The sequence below is a fragment of a genome, unplaced genomic scaffold (genome assembly GCF_019419815.1).
Source record: "Pyrus x bretschneideri cultivar Hongxiangsu unplaced genomic scaffold, Pyrus_bretschneideri_v1 Contig24, whole genome shotgun sequence".
NCBI lineage: Eukaryota > Viridiplantae > Streptophyta > Magnoliopsida > Rosales > Rosaceae > Pyrus > Pyrus x bretschneideri.
This window is the reverse complement of record NW_025999546.1, coordinates 1,446,759-1,467,449: the sequence shown is the minus strand read 5'-3', so window position 1 is coordinate 1,467,449 and position 20,691 is coordinate 1,446,759. Positions and strand designations below refer to the sequence as shown.

At 35.9% G+C, this 20,691-nt stretch overlaps 2 protein-coding genes, 1 long non-coding RNA gene and 2 pseudogenes across 6 annotated transcripts; 1 reads left to right on the top strand and 4 right to left on the bottom strand.

The window, feature by feature from the left end:
* Nucleotides 1–14: 14 nt before the first annotated feature.
* On the top strand, nucleotides 15–2,381 carry LOC103927866 (rust resistance kinase Lr10). Its single transcript, XM_009336830.3, has 3 exons — nucleotides 15–829; nucleotides 1,021–1,047; nucleotides 1,143–2,381. The coding sequence occupies exons 1-3, from the start codon at nucleotides 151–153 to the stop codon at nucleotides 2,255–2,257; spliced, it is 1,821 nt and encodes a 606-aa protein (XP_009335105.2). The 5' UTR covers nucleotides 15–150; the 3' UTR covers nucleotides 2,258–2,381.
* A 2,994-nt stretch (nucleotides 2,382–5,375) lies between these two features.
* Nucleotides 5,376–7,356, bottom strand: LOC103927865 (uncharacterized protein At2g27730, mitochondrial). The gene is made up of 3 exons (XM_048586108.1): nucleotides 7,183–7,356; nucleotides 6,891–6,968; nucleotides 5,376–5,569 (listed from the first exon to the last, which is right to left on the bottom strand). Exons 1-3 carry the CDS (start codon nucleotides 7,339–7,341, stop codon nucleotides 5,549–5,551), a joined length of 258 nt encoding a protein of 85 aa, XP_048442065.1. The 5' UTR covers nucleotides 7,342–7,356; the 3' UTR covers nucleotides 5,376–5,548.
* Nucleotides 7,357–10,676: 3,320 nt separating this feature from the next.
* LOC125478340 lies at nucleotides 10,677–11,992 on the bottom strand (annotated as a pseudogene).
* A 753-nt stretch (nucleotides 11,993–12,745) lies between these two features.
* Nucleotides 12,746–16,261, bottom strand: LOC125478219. 4 transcript variants are annotated; one of them, XR_007259012.1, is made up of 5 exons: nucleotides 16,015–16,261; nucleotides 15,734–15,811; nucleotides 13,825–13,951; nucleotides 13,421–13,685; nucleotides 12,746–12,813 (listed from the first exon to the last, which is right to left on the bottom strand). It is a non-coding gene; the product is annotated as an uncharacterized LOC125478219 (long non-coding RNA). The 4 variants fall into 4 exon arrangements; XR_007259011.1 differs by having other exon boundaries at nucleotides 13,429–13,685; XR_007259009.1 differs by lacking the exon at nucleotides 12,746–12,813 and having other exon boundaries at nucleotides 13,370–13,685.
* Nucleotides 16,262–18,639: 2,378 nt separating this feature from the next.
* Nucleotides 18,640–20,363, bottom strand: LOC103927881 (annotated as a pseudogene).
* Between the last annotated feature and the right edge of the window lie 328 nt (nucleotides 20,364–20,691).

Here is a 20,691-nt window from a genome sequence, read left to right as displayed (position 1 = left end):
GTCGAGTGTGATTTTCTTTCAACACAACACGTAACCACTGTCAAGGCTCCAATCTTACGCACGAGTTCATGTTTATCGGCCCAATAAACATCCCTCAATACTAGCTCCGCTTAGGGAAAAAAAATCTCTATAGGCATTGTTAGCTCAAAGATGCAGCAATTGATCATCTCTTCCTTTTGCGTATTATTGTTATTGGCCTTCATCGAAGGGGTCGGGGGAAGCCAATATGCGTGCACAGAGTCCAAGTGCGGCGATGATCATGGCCTGGCTATCCATTTCCCCTTCCGCCGCGGGCATCATTCCGGGGATAATAAGATTGAAAGCAATGGCGGATATGAGGCGGTTCCTGACCACCCAATGGTACTAGTAAAATTCCTTGTCAAACACATAGATTACAAGCATCAGGAAATCCAAGTATATCACCCAGATAACTGCCTGCTGTTGAAGCCTTTGGAAATCACCAACACGGTAATCTCTCCCTTCTACTTCCGAGGTAGCTTACGTAATGTTACCTTATTCCGTTGCCCTACTCTTGTTGAAAGAGATATATATGCCTATCAAGTCCCCTGCCTTGGTGGCCATGGATACAGAGTTTATGGCGTCTCTTCTTTCTTTAGATTATTTGAAAAATTCACAGCCCTACAGTCTTGTACAAGGATGTATGATGTTTTATCAGTTCCATTTGGCGATTGGGTGGAAAATGGCAATTTTCTTCAATTCAAATGGTCCCAACCGAATTGTACAGACTGTGAAGCAGAGGGCAAGAGGTGTAGATTGAAGATCAATGGCACCAAGAGCGAAATTGAATGTGTTCACCATAGGAAACCAAGTAAGGAAAACATGTAAATCTATATTTCGCATACATTCTGCTCATGATTTTTTTTCAAAGATTATGATCGATATGCTCTGCTACCAGCCGTGATTTTTCTCCTTTCATGTAATTAGTGGCTTATATATGTGGTGATGATATTAATCAATTTCGATAACTGACAGTCTAATTTTCACAACTATCTTTTGCAGGCAAAACAAAGACGTTTGTGGCCACAGGTGAGTTGTGTAAGAGTGGTGTTTAGCTTTGTTTCATGTCCAAAGGACGCTCGAGAATAAATGTTTACTCATGGGTTGAATCTATCTATTTGCAGGAGCAACCCTGGGTTCATTTGTTCTGTTACTAGGGTTCTTTGTAGCGTATCGCGTCTATAGTGCTGATCAAAAGGAAAAAGAGAATCGATTAAAACTTGAAACATTTTTAGCAGACTACAAAGCTCTCAAGCCAAGCAGATATTCATATGCAGATATTAAAAGGATTACAAATCAATTCAAGTGCAAATTAGGCGAAGGAGCCTACGGAACTGTTTTTAAAGGAAAACTTTCTTCTGAATGCTTTGTTGCTGTGAAGGTACTTAACAATTCTAAGGCCGATGGGAAAGAGTTTGTAAATGAAGTGGGAGCAATGGGTCATATTCACCACGTCAATGTGGTTCGCTTGGTTGGTTTTTGTGCGGATGGATTTAGACGAGCTCTGGTTTATGAGTTCTTTCCCAATGGTTCGCTCCAGGATTATATTTCATCAGTAGATAGAAAGAACTCTTTCCTTGGTTGGGACAAGTTGCAAGACATTGCTATCGGCATAGCCAAAGGAATGGAATATCTTCATCTGGGATGCGATCTACGAATCCTCCATTTCGATATCAAACCCCACAATATTTTGCTAGACCAAAACTTCACACCAAAAATCTCTGATTTTGGTCTGGCCAAATTATGTTCCAAGGATCAAAGCATAGTGTCAATGACTACAGCGAGAGGGACCATGGGCTACATTGCACCCGAAGTGTTTTCCAGGAATTTTGGAAATGTGTCTTACAAGGCAGATGTTTATAGTTTTGGAATGCTGCTGCTTGAGATGATAGGAGGAAAGAAGAATATTGGTTCAACCACAGAGGACACGACCAATGCAATTTACTATCCAGAATGGATTTATAACCTTCTAGAGGAAGGAGATGACCTACGAATCCATATCGAGGAAGAAGGGGATGGTAAGATTCCAAAGCAACTTGCAATTGTAGGGCTCTGGTGCATCCAGTGGCACCCAGTGGATCGTCCTTCCATGAAAACGGTTGTTCAGATGCTAGAACGAGGAGAAAACTTGACGATGCCTCCTAATCCTTTTGTTTCTGCAGGTCCTACACAAACATCACAGGCAGGCATCCCCAAAAGGCGCCGCCTAGAGTTGGAAGCAATTGTTGAATTAGAGTAACATGTAGATGTATACCACCAACCAGTAGTTCATAGATGAATTCAAGCACAAACATTTGTTAGTGTATAAGCCATGAGCTGATTACATTAGTAATAATGTCTTGTATTTAATTATTATAACATTATTGCACTTTCTTAACAATTTGATATTCACCTAGTTGACGATGAACATGTTAGCTCGATGTTAGAACACATTGGGTTCGATTTATTTTCTTGAATATCACCCACAGTCACAGACGCCTCTTGTGGGCAGAAAGAAGGCTTGAGAAGTAATTGCAGACATTCAACATCTCTTCCAAGCATTTCGATGATTTTGTACATCGAAGGGCGATCACTTGGTTTGATTTGAATACACCACAATGTGGTTATAATTAACCATCTTTCTCTTCCTCCTCTGTAACTCATTTTCAGACACCAATCGTTAGATTTCACTTCATATTTATACGACTTTAGGCCTTAACGACTATACATTGCATTGCCATTGTTGAAAAGGTCTACTGGCTTTATCTATTTTACGGTAACATGTTTTGTGAGGTTGAATTCTGTAACACTATTTACAGTAACATGTTTTATCTATTTTACGGTAGCATGTCATCCCCACCCAAGTTTTTCTCTTCGCATTTAGTATGGAATACCAAAACTTGCCTAACAAAGCCAATTAATTCATAAGCAAAACTAATTATTCGGCCGAACTTTACTTCGAATGCTAGTCAGATGAAACAATATGAATCATAAACTAAACACAATAGTTTGGGATGTAGTTGGACGTGCATGGGTGCTTGGTGAATCAAGAAACTTCATGGATCTAGGATACCCATCGGTCAACACGCATATAATATAAGTTTGGAATGAAGATTGTCGTATCAGTTGGCTATACCAAAAGAGTTATTGGCATCTGGAGGATTATTCTTTCATAGAAATTTCCAAAGATGAGAAAGTTAAACTAATCAAATTTTAACAAGTTTGAAAAATCAACTATTTATATATAAGAGGATCCTGATTGATGTGTTACGTTGATTTGAAGATCGGTCTTGAAGTTATGGAGTGATTCATTCATTTAAAATCAACTATTTATATATAAGAAGATCTTGATTAATGTGTTACGTTGATTTGAAGAACGGTCTTGAAGTTATGGAGTAAGATATTCATTTAAAATTAGCAAAAGAATGTAACAATTAGAAAAAGGGTTGTCTAAATGGTGGGGTACTTTTACTTTTAAAGTCTTTAAGGAACAATAATGGCAGGTTCTAAGTTGGAATAATGCAATTTTCACGCAATTAGGACAAGAAAAGAAGTCTTACTTTGTAAGCGATAAAGATTCTTGTGTATGACTTACGACATCCCACACTTTTTCTACAAGAGTGGGCCTTGGTGATACAAAATTACAAGGAGGATTTGCGTGTGTAGCTGATCTAGAGGTCATACACTAGATTAAGATTTTCTCCGTTACGTAACTCCATGAGTCCCATAAATTCATAATGGTTTGAACCAGTTCAACGACACTTCAACGTCTAACTAATGTTGTAAGAGGTCTACGACATCCAAATATCACCAGTTTGAGATAAAACACAGATGAAAGAAATTTTTCATATTTTATTTTACTTTTTTACTAGTACGACGAAATGTATGTCAAAACAAATCAAACTATTCTATTTTTGTAAAAATACCCAAATATGAATGAAATCGATTACAATCGAAGACTCATATATAACCAAAACATTGCTTTTATACTAAAATGTATGTGTTGATTGAAATGACTTTTTGGCTACATATGATATTTTTTTATAAAAACTGATATTTTTAAAATTACGGGTCAATTTTTTGCTATATTTGATAAATACTTGCGTACATGTGCCATGAACGTCTTTCTCATATGTTGAGAGTTACCGGATATGCTGGAATCAATTAGGAAACGTTTAATTAGGAAGATATAGAGGTCCCATAATTAATTCTGAAGTATTGAGCAGCTCCATGTGCAGGAGGTGGAATTTGCCCATGTGTCCCGTCATTGCAACGGAGTAGCCTTAACATCCTGGACAACATCACAAGGGTACTCATTGAAAATATGTACTTTGAGACGAGGACTCTCCAAATATCGTTCAAGATGTTTTTCTACAAGATCTTAAGTATATTCCTTCTAAGTTCCTATTATCATTTCCACTTGATAAAAAAATAAAAATTTCTTAAATGAACTGATGAAGGTACTCAACAGAAGAAAATTGAAGCAATAATCCCCGAACTCAAAACTCATGAGTATTGATTTCTAAACTTACTATAATGTGGAACAATAATCATTTTAGCAGTCCCTCTAAACCCTTTATTTTGAATGGAAGTTCTAACATAGTTAGCAAAAAGAATCATTGCTTCACGTCACCTCACGGATTGTTAGTTTAGGAACTAAAGCTCTGATTAAGCTAAAGTTCAGGGACCATTGCTTCAGTTACCTCACTGAACAAAATCATCCCAAAAATTCAAAACTTTATTCAGAAACCACAATAAAAATTTGATTAGGAGTTCAATACCAAGACAAACAATTCATCTATAAAGTTTAAGGGAAGTGATTTTCACACACAATTTTTCTTCCGTTGCACAACTATGTTTATTTCTAACCGTAGAATCAATGGATATAAATAAACCGACTCCGCAGAAGGACACGAGAGTATGAAAATCATTTCCCAAGTTTAATCATTTTACAGAAACCCACTCCCACCCAAACACAGGACATGTATATCACTACATCTAATACAACCATAGCACCAGTAACACATCAAATTCATAAGGATCAACTACGTTTAGTCAAAACTATCCAAAACTTAGCGGGCTTAAAACGTTTTATTACATACCGAACAATTAGGCAATTCGTCAATATTAATTCCGGCAGAAAATAAGCAAATCAACCAAAAGAAAACAAACCAATCACTAAGAAACAGTATGCGATGCAAGCTGAATTTTGAATGAGATCCTATTTCCGTTACCCGCAGCATAACATGTATAAGTTTCATCATAAATGTGGAACTTTATGAACCAAAGTAAGCCACGAACACGATACGAGCAGAAAATGACACTCTCAACAGACTCAATGGAACTGAGTAAAAACAATCACATAAAAGACAGGAAGATCATTGAAAATCCAAGTCATCCCATTAATGTTTAAGAAAAGATGCCACAAAGAACACCGATACTCAACGCAGAGCGATTCTCACAGAAGTTATATACACTGTTATTATTCATGTTTACTTCCAAAGGAAAAGCTTTTCAAGTACTGCCAAAGTGCCCATCACCATTTCAGCTTTTAATGTGTCCCATCAGCCTTCTGCAAAAGAGAAACGACCGTGTATGTGGAATTGAAATAATGAATGAAATCCAGTCATACTATAGGAAGAATGTCTTAGAAGTAATAACTGACTAAAATTAGAACAAACCAGTCAAAACTCATCACTGCCACAAGTATCTGGTTGAAGTGTCTCTATTTTAAAAAACAAATGCATTCTACTATAGCGTTTGCGGTTAAAATTTCGTGATAGATGCAACAACAAAATATTCTACCACATCAAGTGAAAAGGACATGTGGTATAATTTGTTAGTATTCAAGCAGAATCGCTAGGCCATCAAACAGGCCACATAGGTTTACGCAAAGGGCTGTCTCCCAAGGATACTCTACACTTTGTAAGAAAACAAATGATCTAGTTTTCAAAAAAATGCAGACTTTTCACCATAAACCTATGTTCCGTTTTTACCCTTGAGGTCATCTGTAAGACTAAGATAGAACCCAAGAGCCAACAATTCTCTCTCATTCATCTCGAATAAGCAACAAATTTGAAGTTATAGAAAGCGCTTGTTGAAGGAGCTGCAATCTATCTTTCTTTTTATTATTCTTTTTTTTGATGATTGAACCCATTCATAAATCAGCAACTAGATGCAGAGAAACATGTAGCTTCCCCTAATGGACGCCATGTACCTCAATAATGACATTTTAAGAGCAGATTGCAGGAAACCTCGATGATAAGTATAGACGTTCTCACCAGCAAGCCTAAGTCTCAAAGTTGGTTCAGAAAAAAAGAAAACTGTGATGTGAAGGCTAATTAAGCATGTGAAATGTAGGCCATGGTCATCCATGCCAACGGGCCAAGGAGACCAAAGACAACATTGAAAAGCTTGATAAGCTAGTCAGTCTATTCTAGACAACCAGGTGATACTATTCAATTAAACCTCAAGCCAGCATAAATTAATACCACTCCTCCAATCCCAACCTCATCATTTTGATCACTCAGACGGAGTTCTCTCTTATTATGCATTTACTCAATACCGTGTCCTTTCCTCCAGTAATTTCTGAGTACATCATATTATAACGCTAACTCGAGTGATCAAACATGGCGAAGCTACGCCTCACCTTCAGCAATTGAACACATTCCAAATGTCAATTTTATATGTGTGTGTGTGTGTGTTCTTGCTTACTAAAATGCACAATTCACTACGACATACAGCAACAACAGTTTTCTACTATCTCGTAATTACGCAGACACCACAAGAAATCACAGGTCTCTGTAAATTTGTGCCAGTCTCATTCGGCACAGTGTAAAATCCACACACAGACACAGAAACACACATATCCTCAATAAAGAATTAATCCGCACCTTATCAGCATTTTCTTTCGCTTTCTCGGCCTTTTCCTTCTCAGCCTTCTGCTTCTCCAATCTCTCCCTCTCCTTTCTCTTCACAAATTATTACCAAAAAATAAAAAAACAGAACAAGTTGATTCGATTACAGAAATTCAATAAATTCAAAATATAATTTTTTGATCGGACAAAACATAATAATAACCTAAACACAGATTCAAATCTGATTGAAAAATTAGTATTATAAAACAAAGTTTAGAAAGAAAAAAAAAAATTAAAAGAGAGTGAGAGAGAGCTTGGGGTTGCGTACTTGGATGTAGACATTCTCAGCGGCGCGCTCCTCCTCGCTGAGGATTTTGCCTTTGCCTGAGCTCAAGTAGCGAGTGGCTCCCCGAGACGACTCCATGGAGCGAGTGATCAACGCTCGAGTTAGCACCGCCAGGCTCTGACCGGATCTCATTGCCCCCATCGCTTTTCGCTTTCTAGTTTGCTCGTTTGTCTGTTTCTACTGCTAATAGTAAATTAGTACCAGAGCAACTTATAATTATATAGGGTGCAGCCATATGGTTTAAAAAAATAATACAAATATGTGAAGCTTGATCTTATCGGTTAAGTGATCTTATCCGTTTAAGTGGATGGATCCATTATCAATGTTGAACAAATTATTAAAAGACAAGGATCAGCCGCCAATATCCGCAATTGGCATGAATTGAACAATCTGTGTAATTAAATTCAAAATTTCTCATTTACAAGTGAAAAAAAAAAACTATTTTGGTTGTTTAATAAAATGTTGGAGCTGTGTTAGTTGTTTTTCCTGGGTCTTTTGACCCCCAATTTAACCCAAAAAAAAGTGTTGGAGCTGCTACCCTCAACCAATAACAATTTGACAAGTGTTAAAAAAATTGAAAAATTAAAGCTTGAAAAAACAACTAAAATATTGGTCAAGTTGTTATGAGGTGAGAGTAGGAACTCTTGCATTTTTTTTTTAAGCAGCCAAGCTTTGTGGAAAGAAAAATACCATTAAACTGTAGTACGGCGTAAAATAAACAATTGACCTCAAATACAATCAAACCCTTCATAAATTAAATAGTGTTTAGAACAAGAAAAATCTATTAATTTAGTGCATATTAAATAATCGATTAATTAATAGTTTTTTTTTTGTCAATAATTAATAGCTTATTAATTTATTAATGTATTCTTTATTGTCTTAGATGGAAAGGGATCCTCGGATCCCTTCCACCAAATTCACATAATCCACAAATTTGGAACCTTGAAATTTGGAAGAGGATCCTCTCCTGAGCTCAGGATGAGGATCCTCCTGACCACGAAATCCAGACCGTTCAATTTTAATCCAACGGCTCTAAGCAGGGGGTCCCCTAAAAAGTTATCATAATTGCAACTGTTGGAATAAAATTGAACGGCCCGGATTTCGTGGTCAGGAGGATCCCCATCCTATACTTAGGAGAGGATCCTCTTCCTTGAAATTTGTTCCAACGGCTATAAACAAAAAGCCCCTTTAAAAGTTATAATAACTTTAGTCGTTTGATCAAATTCCAAAGGTCCGAATTTATGGATTTTGTGGAAATTAACACGTTGTTACTTAACGGTTAACTTAACAGATTTTTTAATGGATGTATGAAACTGAAAAGAAAATATAACTAAATGTATGAAATTAAAATGTTTTAAAGATGTTGTTTGAGGTTGTAATTGACCCCATACTTGAGGGGGTAAAATGTAATTCACCCACAATTTTATGTATTTGTTTAAATGTGGAAATTTTATGAACTTATTTATTTTTGAGTGTGGTATCCACACACTTTTTTTTTTTTTTTTACTTCTCATATACTTCTTATTAATTTTTGTCCTTTGATTATTTTTAATTCAATTGATCCGACATCCGCAAATTAAGAAAATGTGTAAGAAGTAAAAAAGTGTGTATGGATAGCACATCCCACTTATTTTTTGCTAAAACTAGATTGTAAATTATTCAATGTAGTACATTATTCTATTTTATAAACATTTAACCAAGCCTAAGCTCTATTTAAATAAACAAAGACTATAGTAACAAGAAATTATTAATTTATATATTACGTGAGACTTATATGACTATCTAAAATTATTATTTAACCGAGATTATTAATTTGTGGAAGTTCTACTGTAGTTGGTTTATGGATGTTAGGTTATCAAACTTAAAATTAACGTGAACGGAAACTGAATGTAGGTGGTATGTATTGTCAAATGTTTTATGCATGGGTAGTTAATGTAATTCTATTAGTTTGGACAATATATGCATAAAGGGTGAACTCTCAATTTTAATATTTTAAAAATCGTTAGGCAATTGTCGGGCAGTAAGGAGAGGCCTAACGCCTAGTGCCTCGAGATCTAGTCGAGGCCTAAGTGGTGTTTTTAATATTAATTAAGTACATGTGTAAATATTAGAGTGTTTTATATTAGTTTATAACATTTTATGAGTTAGTACCATTGTTCGGCCTTGTTTTCACATTTTAAAAAAGTTGGCTGTGGTTTTGTTTTTCCTGTGTACCATCATGTGCTCGACAGCTCGAGGTTTTTGTTGTATGATTACGTAAGTGCATTGGAAGTATGTTAGACTGCCTCACTCGAAAGTTTGAAACCAATGGCTGGCTATATGCGTCAACTATGCAAAAATATTTACTCAAAGTGTTTACAAGATAATTTATAACTAGCTTCGTTACGATCCTTGAATAAATAAGAAATGAAGTAATTGAATTTATAAATATAAAATTTTGAGATTATTGTCAAAGCGATGTTTTCAAGTGGCACTCAAGGAATAAACAAACAAACCAAAAAAAAAAAAAAAAAAACACACACACACACACACAAAGGATTTAACCTTGTTGATTTTAGTGAATAAACCTCATTTTTGTTGATTTTAGTGAATAAACCTCATTTTTGTTGATTTTAGTGAATAAACCTCATTTTTGTTGAGAGTGACCTTGCAAGTTGGTTGAGTTGGAATGATAAATTTTTATTTCTAGAAAGAAACAAATAATAAAATAATAAAAAAACCAACAACAACAACATTTGTTTCTTCCAAAAAAAAAAGGCAATAATTCACCTTGATATCATGGGTTAAATTACGAATTAGCTACCGATTTAGTGACAAGGCAAATAATAGAGCCACTTACCTAAAAGCATCTTTAAACGACTAGGCAAATGCCTAAGCAATTAAATTTGATGAGTCACATAAGCAAACTTGGCTCTAAGAGACTAGGCAACTGCCTTATGGAAAGTTTAGGCAAATCGGACTCCACCACCTTTTTATTTAAATAAAGAACACAACACATGCATATTTTCCAGTCATTTTCTTAAGAGGGGTGCTATCCACGTACTTCTATTAACTTTTATATTATCTCTCCTACATCCCTATAAAATTTGTCATTTGATCATTTTCAATTTATTTGATCTGACCGCCAAAAATTGAGAAGAATTTGTGGAAGGCAAAAATTGGTGTGTGGATAGCACCACCCTTCCCTAATCAATTGCCTTATCCCTTGAAGTCACATATAAGGCAAATATTGAAGACAAACAGTTGCTTAACCCATCAAGGTGCACATTTGCCTCAATATTTTGGGTGGACCTGGTGAGCAAATTTGTCGTATAATCTAGTTATAGCTCGTTATGTCTACAACATTAGTCAAAATTTTGACAAATACATATATATCAACTGGAAATACATCTGTTCTCATTACTTTCAACACATTAAAGCAAGAAGACGGCAAAACTATAACAAGTTAACTAAATATTTGGTAAACAAGATAAAATAGGACAACATATAATCATTTTCGCAGTTTTATACATGATACTTGCAATCATCAAATCTTATCATTTGAAGCAAATGGAAAGAGCCTGTGCTAGGTGTGCATCACCTTCCCGACAACGTCCATGTTAGCTTCGTGTTAGAGCACGTCAGATTCGGATTATTCTGAGGATCTCCTATCGGTATCTCTTGTGGAAACAGAAAAGGCTTTGGAGGCATTTGCAGGCAGTCAGCATCTCCTTCAAGCATCTCTATGACTTTGTTCATTGAAGGACGATCACCTGGTTTCATTTGTATACACCATAAGGCCGTTATAACCATCTTTTTTACTATCTTCTTTTCCTCTTCAGTGGCATCGCCCATCTCCAAATCTTGTCCTTCATCATATCGATCGTACACCCATGTTGGCAAGTAAGTTGGCTCGAATGCTCTGCCAATGCGTTCAAATTCTTCCTTCTGCTTGCCATTTCCATTAGCAACATTCTGAAACTATAGACATCAGCCTTGTACGAGACACCTCCAATATTTTTGTAGAACAACTCAGAAGCCATATATCCCACTGTTCCTCTTGCACCCAATAAGACAATGCTATCATCTGTTGGATATAATTTTGCGAGGCCAAAATCAGAAATCTTTGGGTTGAAATACTCATCAAGAAGAATATTGTGAGGCTTGATATCAAAATGCAGAATTTGCACGTCGCAACCTTGACGTAGATATTCAATCCCTCGAACTACTCCAAGAGAAATCTGATACATTTTCTCTTAACTTAAATGCGTAGTTCCTTCTTTCAAATAAACATATTTATCAAGAGAACCGTTCAGCATGAAGTCATAGACCAGACAACGGTTTGATCCCTCAACACAATAACCAACAAGTTGCACCACGTTTTTAAGAAGAAAACGTAAATCATATTACATACCAAATTCATGATATTTTCCATCGACGAAGAAGACTAAATAGCTTACCCATGCTGAAGACTATTCCCCATCGACATCCTGCAAGAAATATGATCAAAGCGAAAAAAATCAAAACGCATGCTTCCGTATCTTACTCCCCCACTACTTCTTGCGTTAACATTTTCATAATTAACACGTTCAGAAAGTTCATCATATGATACTATATATTCTTTATAGCAAAATTGAAGGTTAAAAAAAAAAAAGAGAATACATTTATAACTCTAAATAATTTACAAACCTGTGAAGCGGCACGGATCTATTAGAGAGCCAAGAGAATACTGAAGCTCAAAGCCATACACCAGAGCATTGTGTATGTAACAGTAAGAAGTAGCGTTTCGGTGATTTTCAGTCCAGGAAGCCATGGCCGTCCACCCTATTACTGCACCCCTCCTCCAAATCTGACGCAATTGTTAGGCCCACCGCGACATAACTATACGTTTTTAGTTGGGACAAAGAAGTAGTACTACCACTGCTTCTAGTAATATTCGTGCATGGAGCTGCATCCACGTACAGCGATGAGTTCACTGGTCTAGCACAGTTGAAGCAAGTTATAGCTCTTGAAATCCATACTCTATCACCATGGCCATCATAGTTATAGACAATATACGGAGATTCAAAACGTAATGAATCGGATGATAAAGAATGGAGAGGAATGGAGGAGCAATTCTTGTGATCAAAACCAGGATCTACAACTCGGATTGTGTTGTTGTCGTAGTTGATTGACTTTACGTAGTATCTTCCCGAGTTAAGGCGTAACACTGTCACGTTGTCCTCGCAAAACAGATTATGCATTGAGTGACCGCAATTCTTCGGGTCATCGCTGAGTCGAAAAGGGTAGCTTATGTTCTGGATATTGCCACAGGAACAAGGCGGACATGATGACGCTACAGCGTTAGAAGTTTCGCCCAATAAGCCAATTGCAAGAAACGCCACAACAACAAACCGAGCAGACAAGCCCTTCCACTTTCCATGAAGAGAGAGCAAGCTATGGGCTCTCTCTCTCGAATAGGAGAGCTGACCTAGTTGCTCTTATGATCAGATAAGGCCTTCCACGTTGGTTTTGATTAGTTCAAGGGACTCAAGTATGACACTCAGCAATTAACCCACTTATTAGGCAAAAATTCCCACTACTGTTGAAGGACTTACAGGGCTTTTCGACTTTTCCTGCCTGCTCGTGAATGGCCTATGGAAGAAGAACAAAAAGTCAAGACAGCGTTGGTTGGACAAATATTGGGAGGGCGTCATGATAGCTCAGTAATTTTTGGTTAGAGTAAGTGAAGAGAGATATGTTAGGGAAATTAAATTTGGAGACTAAAATTGCAAACTAAATGATGTGTTATCAATAGAAATAAGGACGTCTAATAAATCAATCATCAACTTTCATGTCATTTAGTTTTTAAAGTTTAGTCTTCAAATTAAGTCTCCCTAGCATTACTTAAATGAAAAAGACCAGCACTGAAAAAAGTAGCTAGTATATTTCTCAGAAGTTCATTTAATTATCTAAAAAGAAAGGGTCTTCGCCGTAATCAAAATATTGTTTTTATTTATTATTGTACTTTTATACAAGAACATATCTATATTAAAGGGTCGGGGAACAAATTGGTTTCGAACTCGCTTACAAGCAGAATACCATTAAATTTTGACATATTTCGAACGTTAATTTGTTTGATTTGGACAAAGGGAATAGATGGTTGTTTTAAATCAAATTAGTTCAATGATGATTTATATTGGTAAATGCCATATATATATAGTACCATAACTGAATCAAGGTTAGATTTATACTATCATACGTGAATACCCTTTTTTTTATTCTGCTCAGAAATGAAGGAAATACTCATCTCTTCCTTTTGCATATTGTTAATAGCTTTCTCCAAAGTGCTTGGGAAACTCAGAATGGCTGCAAAGAATTGAAGTGCGGGGATCAAGGCCGGCCTATCCGTTTCCCTTTCATCCTCAAAGATAGACACCCAGATCATTGTGGCTATCCTGGGTTTGTCATGTCATGCAATGAGAAACAAGAGACCGTTCTCGAGCTTCCAATTCCGGCCAACTCCTCTGTCAAAATCATTGATTATAAGTATCAGGAAGTCCATCTATATGATTCAGATAATTGCTTGCTGGTAAAAGTTTCAGAAATCCTCAACTTTTCAATCTCTCCTTTCCACTTCTCAAAAGAGTTTCCGAAGAGCCTTACCTTATTCAACTGTTCTTTAGATCTTGAAAGACAACAGTATGTTTACGTTTTAAATGGCCCCGCCTTATCAGCCCCGGCCATCAAGTTTATGCAGTTAATCCCGACTACGAAATTGATAACCTGCAGTCTTGTACAAAGATGCGTAATGTTTTATCAGTTCCATCTTCGAGTGTTATAAAATGGTCTAAACCAAACTGCACAGAATGTGAAGCAGGGGGAAAGAGGTGTATGCTGAAGAGCAACGGGAACAAAAGCAACATTCAATGTGTTTACTTGACAAAAGCAAGTCAAAACTCATCACCGTCACAAGTATCTGGTTGAAGTAACTATAAGAATGAGTGGGTATTCTTCGGTTTGTTACATTACACAGACTTTGACATTAGGTGATACATAATCAATCCAACAGATACACTATCATCTTCACAAATTGTAAAGGGAGTCAAGGATGAGAAAACATAATCAGACTCGTTCCAAGACTTCATCACTGCAGATTCAATACAAGAATTGAAACAATAGCTTCCCCCAAAACAAGAACTGGAGAACAAGACATCATCAAGGCAGATTTTAGAATGCTCTATATTCATGAAAAATTTAAAGATGTACGAGTGAAAAATGTTCATACATAACAGCTTTATCTCGCATCCAGACATATATTAGAGAACCTCATTACAGCATGGCTCATACATGAAAGTAAGCATAAATGGTGTATGGATACATTTCTATTTTAAAAAACAAATGCATTCCACTAGGGTCTGTCATTATCATCTACTCTAGCATTTGCGGTTAAAATTTCGTGATAGATGTAACAACAAAATATTCCACCGCATCAGGTGAAAAGGAATTGTGGTATAATTTGTCAGTACTCATACAGAATTGCTAGGCTATCAAACCAGCGACATAGGTTAACCCACAGGGGAATGCAAAGGGCAGTCTCCCAAGGATACTCTACACTTTGTAAGAAGACAAATGATCTAGTTTTCAGAAAAATGCAGGGACTTTTTACTATATACCTATGTTCCGTTTTTACCCTTGAGGCCATCTGTAAGACTATCCGAGAACTCAAGAGCCACGAGTTTTCTCTCATTCTTCTAGAACAAACAACCAATTTGAAGTTACCGAAAGCGTTTGTTGAAAGAGCTGCAATCTATCTTTCTTTTTATTATTCTTTTTTTGGTGATTGAACCCATTCATAAATAAGCAACCAGATGCAGAGAAAAATATAGCTTTCCCTAAAGTACGCAATGTACCTCAAGAATGACTTTTTATGATCAGGTTGCAGTAAACCTCGATGATAAGCATAGATGTTCTCACTAGTAAGCCTAAGCCTTGAGGTTGGTTAAGAAAAACAGATTGACAAGCCTGCCATGTGAAGGCTAATTAAGCAGGTAAAATGTAGGCCATGGCCATCCGTGCCAATGGGCCAAGGAGACCAAAAATAAGACAACATCGAAAAGCTTGATAAGCTAGACAGTCTATCCTAGACAACCAGGTGATATTCTTCAATTAAACCTCAAACCGGTGTAAATTTATATCAGTCCTCCAATCTCAACCTCATCATTTTGAACACTCAGGCACAATTCTCTCTTATTATCGTGTCCTTCCTCTGGTAATTTCTGTTTACATTAAATTGGAACGCTAACTCGAGTGATCAAACATCGGAAAACTATGCCCCACTTTCTGCAAATGAACACAATCCATATGTCACTTACATGTGTGTGTTCTTGCTTACTAAAATGCACATTTCACTACAACATACAACAACAAAAGTTATCGACTATCTCGTAATTACGCAGTTACCGCACGAGATCACATATATCTGTAAATTTGCGCCAATCTCATTTGGGGCAGTGCAAAATCCAGACACAGACACACATATCCTCCATAAAGAATTAATCTGTAGATTCTGTACCTGATCAGCATTTTCTTTGGCTTTCTCGGCCTTTTCCTTCTCAGCTTTCTGCTTCTCCAATCTTTCCCTCTCCTTTCTCTTCACAAATAAAAAAAATAAAAATAAAAATAAAAAAGAACAAGTTGATTCAATTAGAAAAATTCACTAAATTCAAAATATCATATTTGATCGGACAAAAAATAATAACATAAACATTGATTCAAATCTGATTGAAAAATTAGTATCATAAAACAAATAAATAAGTAAAAAGAGACTAAGGGAGAGAGCTTGGGGTTGCGTACCTGGATGTAGACATTCTCGGCGGCGCACTCCTACTGGCTGAGGACTTTGCCTTTGCCTCCGCTCAAGTAGCGAGTGGCTCCCCGAGACGACTCCATGGAGCGAGTGATCAACGCTCGAGTTAGCACCGCCAGGCTCTGACCGGATCGCATTGCCGCCATCGCATTTTGCTTTCTAGTTTGTTCGTTTGTTTGTTTCTACTGCTAATAGTAAATTAGTAACAGAGCGACTTATACTTACATAGGGTGCAGCTATACACACACACACACACACACACACACATATATATATATATATATATATATATATATATATATATTTACAGAGGGTGCAGCTATACATAAACACACACACACACACACACACACATATATATATATATATATATATTTACATAGGGTGCAGCTATACATAAACACACACACACACACACATATATATATATATATATATATTTACATAGGGTGCAGCTATACATACACACACACATATATATATATATATATTAGCAAATTAGCACATACTTTCTAAGTGTGAACTATTTTATTTTATTTTTTGTTTTCTTATTAAGGAGTATGATTAGTTTTTAAAATCTTAAAAAAAAGTATGAGACAATGATAATAAGATAATTTCTCTTAATAAAGACATATTTTTTTCTTACTATAGGGTAAAATAGAAAAAATAAGGATATATTTGTCATTTTCTCAAAATATTCATAATTACTATTTTATCCTTCTTATATGAATATAGTGTATCAAAAGTGAAAATAAAATAAAACTATGTTTGTCATTTTGTCCAAAGATTGACAAGGTGAATTTTCTTAATAATAGTATAGATACACACACACAAATATGTGAAGCTCGATCCTATCGGTTTAAGTGAGATGGATCCACTATCAATGTTGAACAAAATTATGAAAAATGGATCGGCCGTCCAAAATCTGCAATGGGCATGAATTGAACAATTTTTTTTATCAATCCAACTTAGGATTTTGTATTTACAAATAAAAAGAAATATTATTAAAAAAAATTAATAGTGTTTAGAACAAAAAAAAAATATCTATTAATTTAGTGCATATTAAATAATTAAATAATTTATACTTTATTAATTTATTAATGTATTCTTTATTGTCTCAGATGTTATACATTGTATTCAAGTTTTCGATTCACGAACCAATAATTTTATTTATTTGTTTATGCGGGTAAAATTCATGAATTTATTTGTTTATAGCTAAAACTAGATTGTACATTATTCCATTTTATGAATATTTAATCAAGCAAAAACATTATTTAAATAACAAAACCTATGGTAACATGAAATTATTAATTTATATATTTCGTAACACTTATATGACCATCCAAAAATATTATTTAACCAAAATTATTAATTTGTCAAAGTTCTACTGTAGTTGGTTTGTGAATGTTAGGTTCTCAAACATAACATTAATGTGAATGGAAATTGAATGTAGGTGGCATATATTGTCGAAATGTTTTATGTATGGGAAGTTTACGTAATTCTATTAGTTTAAATGATAGATGCATAAAGGGTGACACTGTCAACTTCAATGTTCTAAAATCTATTAGACGATTGTCGAGCTGCGAGAAGGAGCCTAGCACTTAGAGGCTTAGGCGGGCTTAAGTGGTCTTTTTAATTTTAACTATAAATATTATAAATATGAGAACATGTGTAAATTTTAGAGTATTTTATATTGGTTTTATAACATTTTCTAAGTCAATACCATTGTTCGGCCTTGTTTTCGCATTTTAAAAAAGTTGGCCGTGGTTTTGTATTCTGTGTACCATCATGTGTTCGACAGCTCGAGGTTTTGTTGTAGGATTACGTAAGTACATTCGAGGGAGGTTAGATTGCTTGGTTTTTCACTTGAAAGTTTGAAACCAATGGCTGGCCATATGCATCAATTATGCAAAAACATTTTACTCGAAGTGTTTACATGACAGTTCTTAACTAGCTTCGTTGCCATGCTTGCTTCGTTACGATCCGCAAATAAATAAATGAAGTAATCAGGTCTATAAATATAAAATTTTGAGATTACTGTCAATAAGGTGTTTTTAGGAATTTTCTGAAGAGTGGTGTTATCCATACACCCTTGTTAATTTTTATTTTACCTATCACATACCCTTATTAGTTTATGTTCTTGATTCTCTTCAATTCATTTGATCGCAAAAAATTAAGAGGTATGTGTGGAAGGCAAAAAAGAGTGTGGATAGCATCAGTGCATCACCGTTCCCTAATCAGTTGCCTTATCCTTTCGAGTCACATTAGTTCTTCATAAGGCAAATATTAAAGGCAAACAACTACATAACCCATCAAAGTACACATTCGTCTCAAAATTTGGGGTGGACGATGAGCAAATTTGTTGTGTCATCTAGTTATATCTCTTTGTGCAACATTAGTCACAATTTTGACTCATACATATATATCAACTTGAAATACATCTTTTCTAGCTCATTACTTTCAACACATTAAAGACAAGAAGGTAAAACTACAAGAAGTTAACAACTAAATATTTGGTAAACAAGATAAAATAGGACAACATATAACAATTTTCGCAAAGTTTTATACATGATACTTGCAATCATCAAATCTTATCATGTGAAGCAAATGGAAAGAGCCTTTGCTAGTTGAGCATCACCTTCCCGACAACGTCCATGTTAACTTCGTGTTAGAGCACGTCAGATTCGGATTATTCTGAGGATCGCCTATAGGTATCTCTTGTGTAAACAGAAAAGGCTTTGGAGGCATTTGCAGGCATTCAGCATCTCCTTCAAGCATCTCTATGACTTTGTTCATTGAAGGACGATCACCTGGTTTCATTTGTATACACCATAAGGCCGTTATAACCATCTTTTTTACCATCTTCTTTTCCTCTTCAGTGGCATCGCTCATCTCCAAATCTGTTCCTTCATTATATCGATCGTACACCCATGTTGGCAAGTAAAGTTGGCTCGAATGCTCTGCCAACGCGTCCAAATTCTTCCTTCTGCTCGCCATTTCCATTAGCAACATTCCAAAACTATAGACATCAGCCTTGTACGAGACACCTCCAATAGTTTTGTAGAACAACTCAGGAGCCATATATCCCATTGTTCCTCTTGCAGCAGTCAATGAGACAATGCTATTATCGGTTGGATATAATTTTGCGAGGTCAAAATCAGAAATCTTTGGGTTGAAATTCTCATCAAGAAGAATATTGTGAGGCTTAATATCGAAATGCAGAATTTGCATGTCGCAACCTTGATGTAGATATTCAATCCCTCAAGCTACTCCAAGAGAAATCTGATACATTTTCTCGTAACTTAAATATGTAGTTCCTTCTTTCAAATAAACATATTTATCAAGAGACCCGTTAGGCATGAAGTCATAGACTAGACAACGGTTTGATCCCTCGACACAATAACCAACAAGTTGCACCACGTTAACATGGTGAATCCTCCCAATGGTAGCTACCTCGTTGACAAAATCTTGTCCATTAGCTTTAGACTTGCCCAACATCTTAATAGCTCCAAAACGACCACTGCGCAAATTTCCTTTAAATACACAGCCATAGCCGCCTTCACCCAGTTTATCCTTGAATCTATTAGTCATCTTCTTAATGTCCGAGTAAGAATATCTTTTTGGGATAATACTGGTATCGCCTTGTAGAAAGTCTTCTATAGCGCTATACATTGACAAATTCCTTCTCCTCCATTTCATGATCCAAATCCAAACAACACATGAAGCCCCAAACATCAACTTTCCCACTGCTAATGCTCCTGCTCGGGAATTTTAAAACAAAATCATAAGAAACATAAATCAGATTACATGCCAAACTCACGATGTTTTCCATCGATGAAGAAGACAAATAGCTTACCAATGCTGATGATCGCTAGTGCCCGATATGCTGCAAGAAATATAATCAAAGTGAACAAAATCAAAAGACATGCTTCCAAATCTTACTCCCCCACTTCTTCCGTTATCATTTTCATAATTAACACATGTTCAGAAAGCTCATCTCATCATATGATGATACTATATATTCTTTTCAGCAAAATTAGAGTTTAAAATAAAGTGAAAGCATATGTAACTCTAATTAATTCACAAACCTGTGCCGGACAGATCTACTGGAGAGCCAGGAGAATACTGAAGCTCAAAGCCATACACCAGAGCATTGTGTATGTAACAGTAAGAACTTGCGTTTCGGTGATTATCAGTCCAGGAAGCCATGGCCGTCCACCCTATACTACACCCCTCCTCTAAATCTGACGCAATCACTGGGCCCACCACGACATAACTATAGGTTTTTAGTTGGGACAAAGTAGTACTACCACTTCTGGAAATATTTATGCATGGAGCTGTCTCTGTTGGAAATTCAAATAAAAACAGGTTGTAAAAGGTTGCTGCTAGTTGTTAGTTTCTTTACAGGTTGTATCCACACATGCTGCAACTACAAAGTCTAAAGTTTCCTCCATGTGCTGGCCGAAAGCTGATTACAAGACAGCAGTGTGCTGCCATGTGATGTGTTAGCCGAAAGCTGATTGCAAGCTGGAAAGATAGATGCATATGAGTGCTAGACTGTCCAAAGTTCCTGCATGTGTTTTAAAGGGTGTAAAGGATTTAAACACCCCATTCATTGCATGTGTTGTTGCATTGTTTATTAATTTCTGTTTTGTATAAATAAG

Coding starts and splice junctions, on each gene's coding strand:
- LOC103927866 (XM_009336830.3), top strand. CDS start 151: ATGCAGCAATTGATCATCTCTTCCTTTTGCGTATTATTGTTATTGGCC. Junction 830..1,020: donor TGTTCACCATAGGAAACCAA/GTAAGGAAAACA, acceptor TATCTTTTGCAG/GCAAAACAAAGACGTTTGTG. Junction 1,048..1,142: donor AAAGACGTTTGTGGCCACAG/GTGAGTTGTGTA, acceptor ATCTATTTGCAG/GAGCAACCCTGGGTTCATTT.
- LOC103927865 (XM_048586108.1), bottom strand. CDS start 7,341: ATGGGGGCAATGAGATCCGGTCAGAGCCTGGCGGTGCTAACTCGAGCG. Junction 6,969..7,182: donor CTGAGAATGTCTACATCCAA/GTACGCAACCCC, acceptor TAATTTGTGAAG/AGAAAGGAGAGGGAGAGATT. Junction 5,570..6,890: donor CGAAAGAAAATGCTGATAAG/GTGCGGATTAAT, acceptor TCTCTTTTGCAG/AAGGCTGATGGGACACATTA.